Source organism: Gymnogyps californianus, chromosome 1, assembly GCF_018139145.2.
Source record: "Gymnogyps californianus isolate 813 chromosome 1, ASM1813914v2, whole genome shotgun sequence".
In the NCBI taxonomy this organism is placed as follows: Eukaryota; Metazoa; Chordata; class Aves; order Accipitriformes; family Cathartidae; genus Gymnogyps; species Gymnogyps californianus.
In genome coordinates, this window is record NC_059471.1 from 158561702 (window position 1) to 158577195 (window position 15494).

General features: G+C 49.1%; 1 protein-coding gene across 3 annotated transcripts in view; it reads left to right on the plus strand.

Annotated features, from left to right (window-relative positions):
• The first annotated feature begins 314 nt into the window (after positions 1 to 314).
• The window catches only part of ABTB3 (ankyrin repeat and BTB domain containing 3), a 182612-nt gene continuing 167432 nt past the window's right edge, over positions 315 to 15494 (plus strand). Inside the window, exons 1-2 of one of the 3 annotated variants that reach the window (XM_050913528.1) lie at positions 315 to 1165; positions 1220 to 1353. In XM_050913528.1, coding sequence (XP_050769485.1) covers positions 380 to 1165; positions 1220 to 1353 — 920 coding nt within the window. In that variant the 5' untranslated portion in view covers positions 315 to 379. Of the gene's footprint in view, positions 1354 to 15494 lie in introns of all 3 variants that reach the window. The other 2 variants (XM_050913520.1, XM_050913513.1) reach the window with 2 other exon arrangements.

Consider the following 15494-nt stretch of genomic DNA (forward strand, 5'->3'; position numbering starts at 1 on the left):
GGTGCTTTGCATGTCTCCGCCCCCTCGCGCCGCCCCATTGGCCGCGGGCTGGAGGCGCTTTGCATGGCCCCGCCCCCCCGCGCCGCCTGACCGGCGCTGCGCTGCGCTGCGGTGCGGTGTCGGGCCGGCGGCGCGGCGCAGTGCAGGAGCCGGAGCCGGAGCCGGAGCCGGGCCAGGAGCGGGGCCGCGGCCGGCAGCAGGGCGCGGGCAGCACCGCCGCTTGTCTGGCGGAGCCGAGCGGGGCGGGGCGGCAGCAGGCTGCGGCCGGCGGGGCGAAGCGGCCGGCGAGTCTCGCCGCGCCCCCTCGCTGTTCTCTCCCCCCGCTTTCCTGTGAGCCGCTCCCCGCCCGGGTCCCGCGGGTGCAGCATGAAGTGCAGCGATGGCCCGGAGAGGTAAGACGGCGGTGAGGACGCTGGAAGACCTGACGCTGGACTCCGGGTATGGTGGCGCGGCGGACTCGGTGCGCTCCTCCAACTTGTCGCTGTGCTGCTCGGATTCGCACCCCGCGTACCCCTATGGAGGAAGCTGCTGGCCGCACCTAACTGACTCCATGCACAGTCGGCACAACAGCTTCGACACCGTCAACACCGTCCTAGCGGAAGACTCCGAGGTGCTGGACTGCGCGGGGCAGCAGTGCTCCCGGCTCCTGCCCGACCTTGAGGAGGTCCCCTGGAGCCTGGAGGAGGTGGAGGCGCTGCTGCTGCCGCCGCCGCCGCCGCCGCCGCGCCGGGAGCCGCGGGCGCCGGGCGCCGCCGCCAGCCCCGGGAGCCGGGATGCGGCGGCGCGGCTCTCGACGCTGGTGAGCCGGGCGCTGGTGCGCATCGCCCGGGAGGCGCAGCGGCTGAGCCTCCGCTTCGCCAAGTGCACCAAGCACGAGGTGCGGAGCGCCATGGAGATCGTCCTGGGCTGGACGCTGGCGGCCCGCTGCACGGCGGCCGCCCTCGGCGCCCTCTCCCTCTACAACATGAGCGGCAGCGGCGGCGACCGCTTCAGCCGCGGCAAGTCGGCGCGGTGCGGGCTGGCCTTCTCCGTGGGCAAGTTCTACCGCTGGATGGTGGACAGCCGCGTGGCCCTGCGCATCCACGAGCACGCCGCCATCTACCTCACCGCCGGCACCGAGAGCCTCTTCCGCGACATCCACGCGCGGGTGCTGGCCGGCCCCGCCGCCCCGCTCCCGCCGCCCGGCCGCCCCCCGGCCGCCGCCGCCGCCCCGGCCGAGAAGGAGAAGGAGGGCGGCGAGGCGCCCCGGTTCACCCTGGAGGCGCTGGAGCAGACGGTCAACAACGACCCCGAGCTCTGGGGCTTGCTGCAGCCCTACCAGCACCTCATCTGCGGCAAGAACGCCAGCGGTGAGTGCGGCCGCGGGGCGGGACCGGGCGCCGCCGACCAACCTGTTGCGCCGGGGCGGGATCCCGCCCCCGTCCCCCCCCACCCCGGCGGGCCCCCGTCCGTCCCCCGGGGCGCGGGGCGGGCCGCGGCACCTGCCGCCGGGGACGGTGCGGGCTGCGGCGGGGCCGCGCCGCCGGGGCGGCCGGGGAGGGTTTGCCCCTTCCCGGCGGTGCCCGGCCCGGAGCGCGGGGAGGGAGGCAGCTGCCGAGCATCCCCGCCTGGCTCTGCCGGGGCTGCCTGCCTGCGGGTGTGCGTGTGCGTATTTAGGGGCAGCTGGCAGGGGTGTCGGCGAGGGCTGGGTGATAGACAACGTTCAGAGCTTCAGTTTTCCACAGGAAATGGCAGAAGCGCAGCTGAGCGCTCGCAAGCGAGATCAAACTTTGTTACATATGCAGTGGTTTGGCCAGAGATTGCGTGGTTGGCGCTGAAATGCAGTCTTTCTGGACAGATTTCATTCATGTTGCTGCTTGTTTACCCAGAGCTTGACACAGATGCAACACGGTGATGCATCAACTTCCTGGGGATTTTTTTTTTTCTTTTTTTAAGCGAAGAGTCCAATATTTTTAATGAGTTATCGTTCGGTAGAGCAGGATCCCAAAGTTGACATTTCTTATTTCAGCTCCCTCTGTTTGTCAGGGAAGGGAAAATGGAACAAGCCGTGTCTTGGGGAGTCGGAGTTAAAATCGGGTGGTTTTCTTCTACCTTCTCGTAAGCATGCACAGGCACATGCAGACACTTTTATTAAGCTTAAATACAAAATACCTGTCAAGGTGAGATGCAAATATTGGGATGAAAAAGGGAACTGGGAGAACAAGGATAACTGGAAGCCTAGATCAGGTCTACAGATAAGCCCTGTTAAGTTGTTATAGCCACAGAGGATGTATTACAGCTAATTATCTATTGTGTTAAGACACCTTCTCTCCCATAAGAAACCCAAAGGAGGATGCCAAGCAGGAGCAAAAGAAAGGGGCAAATCCTCCTCCCCGGTGTAAATAGATGTGGCTCTGTTATGTTCCGCTGGTGGTTTTACTCCAGCCGTGGATGTCCTCCCCAGAGTCTCCGCTCAACCTCCCCTCGAAATGCATCTGCTGTTGGGGGCATGTGTTGCAGGACCCTTGCGCTTCATTCTAGTGCTGTTGCAGGCAGGCATGTCTTCCCCAGGAGTGCCACCGTTGTTTTTTATCATCTCGAGTCCTGGTACTGTGCCTGTAGGTTTCAGATGGCACTGTGTTGCGTTTCTGACATTGCAGCACTGGCTGTGCAGGCTCCTACTGAGCCTTTCATTTTGTTTTGCGGCTCTCTCTAACTCCCTCTTTATCAGCTCAGTGGATTTAAATGAACTTCATTCTGACCCTCATTTATCTTCCTTCCAGGGACATGATTCAGAGTTTTTGTCTCCATTTTGTTGTAGCTTTACCTGGCACAAATCTCCTTGGTAGCTCAGTCCTGACTCGAGCAAATGGCATTTTTCTAAGATGTTTGAATCAGACCCTAGCAAGTTGTCCATTTTGTTTTGCCTCTCTCCCTGTGTCATTATGTTTTCTATGCAAATGACTGTAACATTGTTTTGCTTTTTAGCATCTTATAATATGTAGTTTGGCATCCTGTTATATATATTTTAGTTACAGGTGCAAACAAGAGTTAGGCCTTCTTGTAATAAAAGCCATTTTTTTATTGCTGTTTATGTTTATTTAGATTTAATCCCAGGATGCGTTGCATGCTCTTAAGTACTTTCATGGCAACTAAAACAGCCATTATAAACCATTAAACACATCAGCCTGTTTCTTCACCAGTGAGATATGTATCTGCTTATATTGTCCTCACCATTTTGATGTCTGAGTGCTCCATGGTTGGTTGCAAATGTTTCCTTCTCAGGCACTTAAAAGGTGGGGAAATCTGATGTGAGAGATTATTTGACCTGCTCAAAACTATTTGGGCAATCGGTGGTAGGAGGCTAGGACTGCTGGAAGCTACATCTCTATATAGCGGCATAACCACAAGTTCATCCTTCCTCTGTACTCAGTACTTGAAACACCGTGATAAAGCAACTTAATAGGTAGCAGACTTCTCCTCACATCTCTCTGCACTATTCCAGGAGAAGAGACAGGGCTTGTACTCTGGAGGTTCAATAAATCAGGGTGCCATTCCCCAGCTGGGTGGCACGTGGACACACAGGCACTGAAGTCGGTGGATTTGGTCCATCAGACATGGATTAGAAGCGGTGGCGGGGTCCTTTCTGGAGGTACCATGTCCAATATGATTTGATTGAAGCGGGGGAAAGGAAAGCAGTGCAAAAGCAGACCCCCTGGCGGTACCTTATCTGCAGGCAGTTTTTTGGGGGATGAGGTGGTGTCTCTCTGGCAGGCAAATGTCAAACCTTTAAAAATTTTCCAGGCTAAATTCAACACCTCAAATTCCATCCGGACAGTGAAACAGGCAACCAGTGAAGATCACAGGATGCAAGTATGCGAGGAACATGAGTTTGTGCATGATGTAGTCTGAGATTGCTCTAATATCATTTGTGAACACGAGTGTTGGGGAAGATGGTCTGAGGATCTGCAAGACACAAACCAGCCTTTCAGGGCTTCCCCGTCAGCTGTGCAGAGCGTTTAGTGCTTTCAGCTGAGGTTTTTTAGCCTGGTATCATACCCAGTCATCTTGGAAGCTGCTGAATAAGATCAGTATTGCAAGATAACCTTCTCCTTCCTATAAATGATGGTCAGGCGCCTTCAAACATAGAAGATGTCTGAGCTGGTTCTTTCGGTGGGTGCTTCAGCCTGCTGGGCTTGTCTTGGGCACATCTGGCCCGAGCTCGGACAGCTGCCTCGACAGGAGCCCCGCTCTCCAACAGGTGCCTGCTCATTCTTCGTGCGGGGTTGAAGGCACATAGATGAAGGTGGTGGCACTCCTTCGTGCGTTGCAGGCAGCAGGCCACATCTTGATAAGTCTCTTGATAACCTCTTGTATGGGACGGGGGTAGGAATGACAAAGGAGAAGCAGGCAGTGGTGTAGGGTGCAAGCTGCTGGAGTATGCCAGCAGCTGCTGGCATCTTGGCTGAGCTTATCCCAGTTACTATATCAGAAAGAATAGACCTTAAAAGCACTCTGAGGTAGTAATTCCACCCCACCCCCACCCCCCCCCCCCGCACAACCAGAATTTTAATGTCGTGGTTGAATGAAAATTAAAAACTTTACATTTGGGATTTCATTGGTGCTCAAATGTTTCAATTATGAGCTCCGTCTCAACAGCACAGTACACATTTTACATCCTATAACAGTCGCGCGGAGTGTTATTTCCCTTGAAATAGTGGGAGCAAAATATTGTGTACTCAATGAAAGGCAGTAAAAGCTGGCACCTCTGTGGTTTAAGCTATACTATTTTTGTTTCTTTATTGCTCATCAACCCCCTACTTTTAGGCCAAATCCAAGAGCTGCTTTGAGATGACTGGGAAGTTTCCCCAGGTCTTGGATCCAGTGGAAACTGTAGGAGTAAGCCCATATATTTCATTTTCACAGGGGATGCTTGGATGGCAGGTCCAAGTAACTCAAAGTCACCTACATTGTATTATAAAGGTCCTCTTCTACCAGGCAGAGGAATGGTATTAGACAACTCTTAGATTAATAAAGAGTTTAGAAAATGGATTTTTCCTGTTTCAGTCTTGGGGGTCTCCTTATCTTATGTGGCAGGACTCGTGGTGGGAAGGGCAGAGGCCACGAGGGAGACAGCCAGGGAGCCGGGGGTCACGGGGAGGAGGTTTCTGCAGAGCAGCCGGCATGCACAACTCTGCCTTGTCTGTTTGTGTACAGCTACTAAAAATAGTTATTTGGAACCCAACTGCATCCCTGTGGTTTCTTCCTATTCTTAATATTATTTAGAGAGGAAGACACAACAACTAGGAAGAAACCCAGGATTAGGTCAGGCTTGGCTGACACGTGTCAGCTAACCTCAGTTTAACCTCAGCCTCTTCTAATGCAGGCGAACTAGAGGGACTCCAAGCAAATGAGCAATACCAATATATTAGCACAGCTTAACCAAACCAGTTAATGCTTTTAAGTTCTGATACATATGTATACATACATGTGTGTATATAGAGACCATATCCTTCCTTTACTGGCAAGCATACTGTTATCTGTTAGTTACTCTTCTACTTTCTATTGTAATTGAACCATTCAAGATGCCATTACGGCTTTAGGGGCAGTGTAAAAATCAATCTAAAACTTATTTCAGTTAGGATGATAGAGGAGTATTTGGGCACAAAATGGGATTTCATTACTTTTTCCTGGGCTTTTTTTAACTGCAGTTTCAAGAACATCCTTTTTTTCCTCCCATTATATTTCAATCGTATTTTTCGCTAGTAAAAAAAAAATTGGAATACCGTTTGAAGTTTCTTATATGTGCCTGGGTGTTATACTTAGAGGTCTTTGCTGTTATGTTTTTCCCATCTGCTCCTGGGCACTTGAGTCCCTTGCCCAGAGGTTGACATGAGTAGCAGTGCAACAAATGATATGTATTTCTGCTCAATTCTCTTACCTGACAACCTCCCAAGCCAACTTCCACAGCCTCTCTGAACAAGTGAATTTGTCCCGCCTCCAAATGGGAGGGAGAGTCGCCTGCCCAAAAGGCAGAAGGTTGTGCCTGATTGTGGCTCGTGGCCACCAGTGCTGGTGGGAGCTGGGATGGCAGTGCAGAAACTGTGCTCCTTCCCTGGGATGGGGTGGGTTGCTTTAACACCCGGTGTTGGCAGGAGCGGGACAGACGGATGCTCAGCGTGTGTGCGCACGTTGCGGACCTCCGTTGCCTTGTAAGGGTTGAGAAGCAGCAATGGTGGGACTGGGAAATAGAGACCCAGTGGGAGGTTGCGGTTTGACTGACTGGCTGATGAAGGTTTGTTTCCCTCTGGACATGTTTATTCACATAATTTGTTTCAGTTATGAGTATAATGTTAAAAAAAAAAAAAAAAATCCCAGAAATGGTTATACCAGAAACACCCAGAATAATCATAAAGCTGATGTATGCCAATATGATTATTCCCTTTGTCATGTTGGAAAGTACCTTAATAGCAGTTATAGCCATGGCCACACTAGGGAGTTTTAGGGCTGCAGCTACATCGCTTAGTTTCTGATGTAAACGAGGCTTTGGAATGATGATTGGGAAATAAAATTGTATATACAAGGAGCATGTTAGGGGAATAACAGCTTAATTTTAGCAGTATATTGGGTTCCTAGCTTTTTTGCTGAATGCTAACAGGCTTCATGTAGTCTTTCAGCCCTCCTGTGAGCTGGTGACACAAAGTGCAGGTGAGCTTTAGGGACAACTTTGCACCTTTCCCTAATGCTGCTGCAAATGCTTTCTCTTCTGTAGCTGCTCAAAGTTACTTTGAGTGAAGAAGACACCATGGTTAGTGTGTTGGCGTTTGTGCAGTGCGTATTGAACCAAGCCGTCGGTTATCAGTCGGAAATCTTCCACGTTGTCCAGAGTAAATACCCACTGGTGCACTGGCTGGGGACATCTACAGCCTGAGCCTTTTCTCCCTTGTCCTGGGCAGGGACCAAGTTCTCCTCTCTCAGAAGTTAGAGGAAAGCTTTATGGTCTTCCCCCCACCTTACCCCCAATGAAGGTGTGAAGGGAGAAAGCTGTGCTCGATTAGATGACGCCAGAGGAGGAGAGAGCTGTTTCCTGGAGCGCGTGGGTGCTGGGAATTAAATCCTCTGCCTGGAGTAATTTCCTCTGGCCAATGTGTAGTACAAAAAGAGCAGGGGCTCCTTTCAGACGGTTCACCAAAACTAGCAGCATCCACCCAAAATAGCTCTGTTACTGGCCCAGTAGAGGCTGTACAGAAAAAGCAAGGAGGGGAAGGATGAGGGAGTTCATCGCCAGGATGTGCTCTCTTGCTGCGGGGATGACGAGCAGCAGCGCTGCCACCGTTTGCATCCCCGAGCAGGTTGGCTTTCTGCACACTCGCAGGGGCCGAGGTGCATGCTTGGAGCCTGGTGGGTGGTGGACTGCTCCCGTTATCTCCTTTAACACCAAGTATTAGCATTAGCTACTGGGCAGAGAAACAAGCAGCTGCTCGGCGTTGTGGGCTGATTTTTCCAATGCTCTTGTCTCCCAGATCTCCTGTATGATCTTCATGATGTGCATCAGTGCCTGCTCACTTTCCCAGTCTCCTCTCAGTTTCAAGACTTTGCTGCTGCCTCTCAGTCTCCCGGGCTGGGCCATTGTGTCCAGCCCTGGCAGTGGTGCCATCCTGCCAGTCCCTCCATCCCAGCGCTCCCACCCGTGGCTCTGTCTGCAGGGTGTTTTCCTTTGCCCCAGACGCAGGAGGCTTCAGCAAGGTCTAAGGAAAAAGTAGGGGCTTTTTTCTTCCTTTGCCCTTGTCCTTGTTTTCTTCTTGACCAAAAGAAACTTACTGCACCATCGCCATATAAATCTGTAATTATAATTGTTATGCACCTGATAAGTGTTTTAAAGATTTTAGAAGACATACAGATGGAGTCAAAATGACCCCAGAGCTTGCGCGGCCAGCTTAACTTCTGGTTACTTTGCCAGAGGTGTTCAACTGGGCAGCCTGAAAAAAACACAGGTATTATAGAGGACTATGCCAGCCGAAGCCTCAAATGCAGCTCTCGATCTGTCCTTGTTTTCAGGGATTTCCTACAACAAAGAGTTTCTATCAGTGGGCTCAGCATGGCCACATTTGTCTGTCAGCGCCTAAGCTTCCCATTTTCCCAGAAGGTAATACAGCAATCCTGCTGTTGTAGGCTGTGAGGAGATATAATCTGGTGGTCAGTCACTCCTTTTGCTTTTCATAAAGCTACATCTCTCTCCTGTAAAAACAGAAGAGGCCACTGATCAGGTGAAATGAGTCAGTGAGAAAGCAACTGTAGGCTCGGTTTGATAGCAGGAGTGAGGGGTATATTTCTGGGAGCAGTTGAAGAAGAAGGAGCCATCGTCCGTATGGATCAGTTCAGCAGCATGGATGGGGCACAGGCACTTAACGCTGATACCTTGCTGAGGCTGCAGAGGCTTGTCTTGGTTATTTTAATTAATTTAACCTGTTATACTGAACTGATGCTTTTGAATCATCACACTCCCTTACCATCGCAGTTTGTAGGTGAGGAGGAAGTTGCACAGCATGGCTTATGGGACGTGGCCATTTTCTGGGGCTCTGTTCAAGCGATGCCTGTCATCTTGATGGTATTTTATTCTCTTCCTTGATTCCTACACTCAGTTCATAGTAAGCAGTACCCTTTTTTGGTGTAATTGTTTCTGGAGACAACCCAGGAGGTTTTATAATATGGTACTGTAAGAGGGCTGTTGGCATCCAGCGGTAAATACATGGACCAGCTTGGGGGCTGAGAAGGTGCTCGGGACACTTGCAGTTTCCCACAGGGATTCTCTTGGCTCTTCACTGATAAGGAAAATAAATTGGCTTTGACTTGATTTAGATTTAAATGATACTGGATTGGTAATAAGGAACAGGAAGAAAATTAGACCACTTGTACCAACAGGCCTCAGGATAGGTGATCGTGCCCTTGCTGAACTGAGCTGGCAGAGATGGGTAAGGGAGGAAGGACTTATTCACCCCAATTGGTTCCAGGCCATTTAAAAGTACTGTGTTAAATGGCATCCTACTTGTTCAAAAATTTTGGGCCAGATTCTGGTCCGGGTGGCAGACCTGGTGTAAATCTACATGCATGGTGGTGAGTGGCTGACTGTTGTCGGTAAGCATAATAGACCTGCTTGGTGGGAACTTTGCTGGCATGACACTTGGGGACTGGGCTCTTCCTACCATTGTGCTTAAGGCAGTAATGGATGTTGATACTGGGATCTTTCAAAAGATACGTGGAAGCACAGGAGATGGGTATAACCTCTTTTTCCCTGGTGTTGTAAAGCAGCTGAAAGCGAAAGTGCAGGGAGGGATCAGTGCTGCAGGATGTGTGGGAGGTGGGATGCTCGCCAGGAGATAGGAGTGCACGGAGGCGTTGTAGCCGGGTAATATCTTTGGGTCAGCAAATTCGCAGCCTGCTCCCAGAGCCCTTACATGGATAGATCTTGCTCATGTGAACAGCACATGGACTTCATGCAGCCATACAGGTCTTGGGACGGGCTCATGAGTGAGCAGGCGAACTGGAACCCCTGAGAAGATTAGAGAAGAGGCCTCTTCAAGGACCGGATTTCTGTCCTCAAGTGCTGTGGAGCAGCACCTGGACCTGTGAGAGTCTGAGGCTTTAAAATTAATAAAAACACCCTGCTTTTAAATTGCACTGCTATGAAATATTGCTCCCAGGTGGGGGAAGTGAACAGGGCCAGGGTTGCAGCAGAGGTATGGTGAATGCATTTGCATTTTCAAGGCGGTCAAGTAATTGGAGGAAACTTTGCATCCTGCAGTGTTTTGCAGTTTCTCTGGCCCTGTGGTAGTCTTGGATAAACACTGCTGGGCTGTAGTGCCTTTGCTAACATATTGTGTTTGGCTGTGAACAAGGAGCTAAAGTCGGGGAAGGTCGGCTTTTCCTCACAGAGGGCTGAGCAAGCCTTGCAAGCCCCTCTCTGGGATGTAATCTGGCAGGGATTTTGAAAAATAGAGGTTGTGGGGCTGTGGGCCATATCCACTCCCCAGGCTGCAGGTCCTTCGCCCCAGGTGAAGCATCTTCGCTTCTCTGTCACCTTGAAGCAGAGGACGTGGCTGGTAGCAAAGCAAGCTGCCACTGGCGAGGCAGGCCAGGTGCCCGCCGACTGATGCTGGACTCCCAGTCCTTTGATGGGAGGTGCTGCCAACAGAAAGGGGAGAGATTTCAGAGGTCAGAGTCATCTGGGGTACCTACTGAGATGCTTTTTGTGGAGGATGCTAAGAAGATTTTTTTTTTTTTTTTAATACGGGGGCTTTTTTTGCATGCCAGCATATCAGAGAAATTAGTTTCATTGAATCATTCACTGTAAGTCTGGGTGGGTAGATTGTTTTGCTGTGGGTTGCAGTATAGTGAACAAAATTGCTAGGGGCTAGATGCAGGTACCTCTGATGCTGTTACTTCCCTTGATGTTTATAAAATAAGGGTCACAAAACTCAATACTTCAGAAAAATTATCCTTGTGCTACTGGTGTTAATTCACTTATCTAGCATACATTTTGTGTGAAGCGATGTATGATACAAGGTGTTCCAAAGGTATTGCTAAACCCAATCCTGTAGTCCTTGCCTGGGCAACATTCCCATTGATTTTGGTGGTGAGGGCAGCCCGTCAAACACCAGGACAAGCTCTCGCATTTGGTAACAAATTAAAGAAACTCCTGAGTCAAAGCTGTAGGCCCAGATTTAGTTTTGCTAAAAATAAGCTTTTTCAAAACTGAAGATCGGTATTACTACCTCACTGCAGATATTTATTCCTAATTTGAAAAGAAAACAAATTTTTTCCATTGTTTTACTGATTCATGGTGTTCAGCTTAAAGACTGCTCAGTGCAGCCTGTAAGCCCTCGTGCTAACTGGCTAGCCTATTTCCGCTGGCCCACATAAGAAAAATCCTAAAAATAGTTCAGCAGCGTATGTTTTCAAAAGTAAATTAGATTTTAAAAATAAGAGCTTCAGTTTAATTATCTGGCATGCTCTCAGTAAGGAGGAGCGTTTTCAAAATACGAAATTCCTTTAACATGGAAAAAAACCCCAAGCCCAAACAAGCTGCCCCTCAGTAGTTAGGACCTGCTGTTGCTTTGCTGTTGTGCTTTACCTATTAACTGGTTCTTCATTATACCACCATGCTCACAAAAGACTGCCTTCTGCATCAAATGGTTTTGGATAGTGAAAACAGTTTTGCAAGCTGAGTGAATCCAGGGGCAGACACCAGCAACATGCAGACTATTTTTAATGAAAAATTCCCACCTGTGTGAATGCATATGATGCCTTGCCTTCCATCTTAAAGAGCATGTTTGGTGAACGACGGGTAAGACAAGCAGGAGCAATTTCAACTATTTTACAGGTTTAAATGTAGAATGAGATAAAAACCTATCTAATGCAAAGGATGCTGAACTTATGTAGCAGTGTTCTTGCAGCCAAAAGCTGGGAGCCAAGGTAGGTAAGTCGGTGACGCTGTCTGTCTGACACACATCAGTTAAACTGTGGTGGCTGAAAAGCAAGATTAACTACAGCAAGAGAAAAATACCCTAGCCAAAGCTTATTCCCCCTTAAGCATACAGATAGTCTAATTGATTTTCAGGAAGGATATGGGCTGTCACCTCTCTTCAGCGCATAGAAACTGCATATGTGTGGGATAATTGGCAGGTTTTATAAGGAGACCTGTGGTGATGAGAGCCATAAAACCGCCGGAGCAGATGGGTATGCTGATGTCTGCCGGCTCTGCCTCCTCTCCGCTGACCAGGGATGTCATGCAGAGAGAAGGGCTTGAGATGGAACTTGAGGTTGTGGAGAGACTCGGCAGTTATCAGATGGGTGGGAAAACACCGCCTTATCAGAGCTGGTGAGGTTCTATCGAGACACCTTTAATTACAGACTGTGTCGGTGTGAGGCAGGAGCTGGTGAGTCACAAAATGTTTTCTAAGGTTTTGGGCTGGCCCTGGGTGCTCAGGCATCAGCCACTGTCGCAGGTGACTTCTCTTTCATTCAGAGTGAGGAGGCGCAGCCACGGCAAGATTTTACTTTGGAAGGGACCCTGCCACCCTTACGCCACCTTTGTCACCTTGAGATTAGATGGCTCTGATTTGCCCAACCTAGGGCTATGCTTTGGGACTCCAGGGAGTTTACTTGGAATGCTGCTGCCTGCTTAATAACTGCTTCTCATGCAAACGGTGCAAACACACCCAAACTGCAAAACTGGCTACAAAGCTAGTTGCTGAGCAGAGTTAGACCTGTACCGTCGAAAGGACCTGCAAGGCCCACGGGCAGCTTGTGCAATCCATGTTGCATACTCCCAGCAGTGCTGCCAAGACATCCCCGGCTGGAGTGAGAAGGTGTTGTGGGCACACTGGGGTCTTTAGGGTTGGGATTAACACTTTTTGTGGCCTGGTAGGGTCCGAGTTGGATGAGCCCCTGGGAAAACATCCATTTTAGGAGTAAGGATGGCATTTAAGGGAAGAGGAGTTGAGAAAATGAGGACTTCTTAGTTTACTTCTCCCCTTGACTGTGTCTTGAGGAGCATCATGGGGACGGGTTCTGATCTTGTTCCCCATGAAGGTTCGCAGTGCTGCTGGCATTGCACTGATACACTGAAATAGTTGTCGATATTTAAACACACGAGTGTTGGCTGTGGCATAAGGAAAATGAGAACAATTCAGCACCCTCATAAAACATCCTCTGAGCCTGGAGTAATTAGTTTGGTTTCAGTAGCCTCATTTCCAGACAGAGAAAGAATAGAGCAAACAGCAGAAAAGGTAATGAAAGTCGGGGGGCCCAAGGGGAATATTTTGGTATGGCGATAGTCAACCAGAGTGGCATGATTTGGTCCAGAAAGAAGGCACCCAGGGGAAGCTGTGATTGCACTGTGCGAGAGAGTGAGTGGCAAAGCGGGAACTGATCAGCTGCCTCATTTTTTGCAGAGAGCCAGGACGCAAGAAGATTAAATGAAACTGAAAGAGAGTAAATTTAAAATAACTATAAAGAGCCCTCTCCTTTTCGCAACTTACTGGGGGTTTGTGGAGCTGAATACTGCAGGGAGTGATTGGGAAACAATGTGCTGGAGTTACGCACGTGAAGGAGACTGTTTCTAAAGATTATATTAATACCCTGTCTTATATTAATAATTGCAGAGGAAGTACTGTTTCATGTTTTAGCCCAAGCTTCGCTTGGACAGCCTTCCCAGGCATTGCACAAGATGTGGCAGGCGTTCCTGGCCTTCTTCTGCACTGCACAACCATTCACTGCTGACTGGGCGCTCTGCAAACAGAGGCTCCTTCCTGCAGTATTGTTCACACGAGTAAATTTTATTCCTTTCAGTAGTCCTGTGAATGACTAAGAGCCACAGGATTGAATGATCTACTGTTCTGAGCTCCTTTCCTGATAACTTCTCTAGGTTTTCTTCTGCAATTTTGACACGGGCAAATCTTCCTTCCCTGGCTTTCATATGTGCTCTCTGTGTTGGGAGTGGTGACCCTCTAGATATAGCTGCCTTTTTTCCCCCTTAACTTCAAAGAAGTTCAGTATTTACGTAAGCGGCTCGCCAATTTACTGCATTCTGGCTTAATCTCTCTTGAATGCCTTTCTGAAAATAGTCTGTCCAGATGAGGTAAAAATATTCACTGTCGAAGCAGAGTGTTTAGAAATAGCTGTAATTTTGAGTTGTATCAAGTAGAAACCCAAGCACTTGCATTTGATTTAAGGACAGGTGTTTAACTTTTTGCGCAGCTGGTTTTTAGGTTGTTAACTGGAATTTTTGACCTACTGGAAAAAAATTCCTCACTAAATCTGGCATCAGTGCTATAGCGCTGTGAACTTGGTGTTCAGTAGAAAGAATGATGTAAAGCGTCGCTTCATTACACTGGACTTGCATCAATAATGTAGTAACGTAATGTCTTGGAGGGAAAATAATGGGCTCTAATGGTGTAACCAGTGTGTTTACTGATACCGTAGCACAATTAATTGTGGCTTTCTTGGAATTAAGTGCTGCAAACAATTTCTGTTAAAAGTGGATGCAGGGCATTTGAGCTTAACCTTGTCCGTTCAAGGAGGCCGGTAGCCTTACCCCATTCCCTTGGGACGATCTGCAGGAAAATAAAAATGGGGCTCGTTAATTAAAAATGATGGGATTGGGTTTTTCCATTCACTGTCTAGGGGTGTGCGAGAGGCTGGTGCTCTGCTTTCTCAGGCCTGTGTTTTGTGCCTCTCTTTTAACTGGGGGGACTGACTGGGGGGAGAAGTGCCATGGAGAGGCTGTGGGCTTCAAGGCTTTGCCCCCATATCTTTCCCCATGGGACTGTGAATAACAGGACCAAGGTCTTGGTGGAGGTCTGTCATCTTTCTAACAGAGCTGAATTTGTCCAAGAGGCTGGTGGTGCTTGCCTGAGCACTGTACCCTCTGGGAAGCATTTGATCTCACTGAGAAAGGCAGCTGTTGGCCCCTTGTGTGGTGCCCAAGCATGGCGTGGGAGGAGGCCCTGGGGAGGGCTGAGCAAGCCATGAGGCAGGATGGGCTGCCAAGATAGCGAGTAGATTCCATGCTTTATTCAATTGTTGAGTTATTTGTTATTGTGGCCAAAACCCAGAGGTGGAGGGATGAGGAGGACTTTGCGCTTGGGTTGGGGTGATGAAAGCTTTTTCCATCTTTGCATCATTCAGCACACTCCTGTGTTACTTCTCCAATGCCTGACAAAGGTTCCACTTGCTGCCAGCCTTCCCCTCCATGGGGGAAAATCGTATAGTCTCTCCTTGAGCTTTTGTTTCCCTAACACTTACAGAAATGCAGTGGTCAGTGGCCATCCCTTGTGCTGTAGTCCTTGGCCAGAGTTGGTTGAATTTACCTGTGAGCTGGAAGGTTGCTGGGGGGCGGTGGAGGGACTGGCAGGCACATGCAACCATGTAAGTCTCATTTTCTTAGAAACTAGGTAAGAAATGCAACTTCCCATTTTGCAAGGATTTTGAGAAATGGGTCTGTATGTGCTCATTCATATTTCTTGTAAACTCACTTAAGTCACACTTGTGTCGCATACAAAAGACAGAGACTTGCAGGAACTGCAGCTCGGGCTCCACACACAGTGGTTTATAGGCACCCCCAAGGATCCTGATGTCTTTGGCAGGCAAAGCTCTCACTGGTTTTGTATCAGTGTGCTCCAAGATATGTCCTGCTTTCTTTGCTATGTATTATTGAGAAGAGGGGGATCCAGAATAGGAGGGAATACATTTCTTAAAACACTTTATAATAATGCACCTTTGTCCCCCACTTTGAAACTGAACAGGATGTTTATGAAGGGATTTTAAGTGACAGTTGTCTGTTAGAAGATTTCTTTCCTGTTGTGAAATAAAAGAATTCTTCAGTTTTATCTTTTAATTTGTTATAAAAGAGCCAAAATGATACATTCAATCATTTCATAACCAGACACTTTCAAAACTGTATTTATCTGATCTTTTTGCCGCAGAGATAATTGGTTTATACAAAACTAAGTATT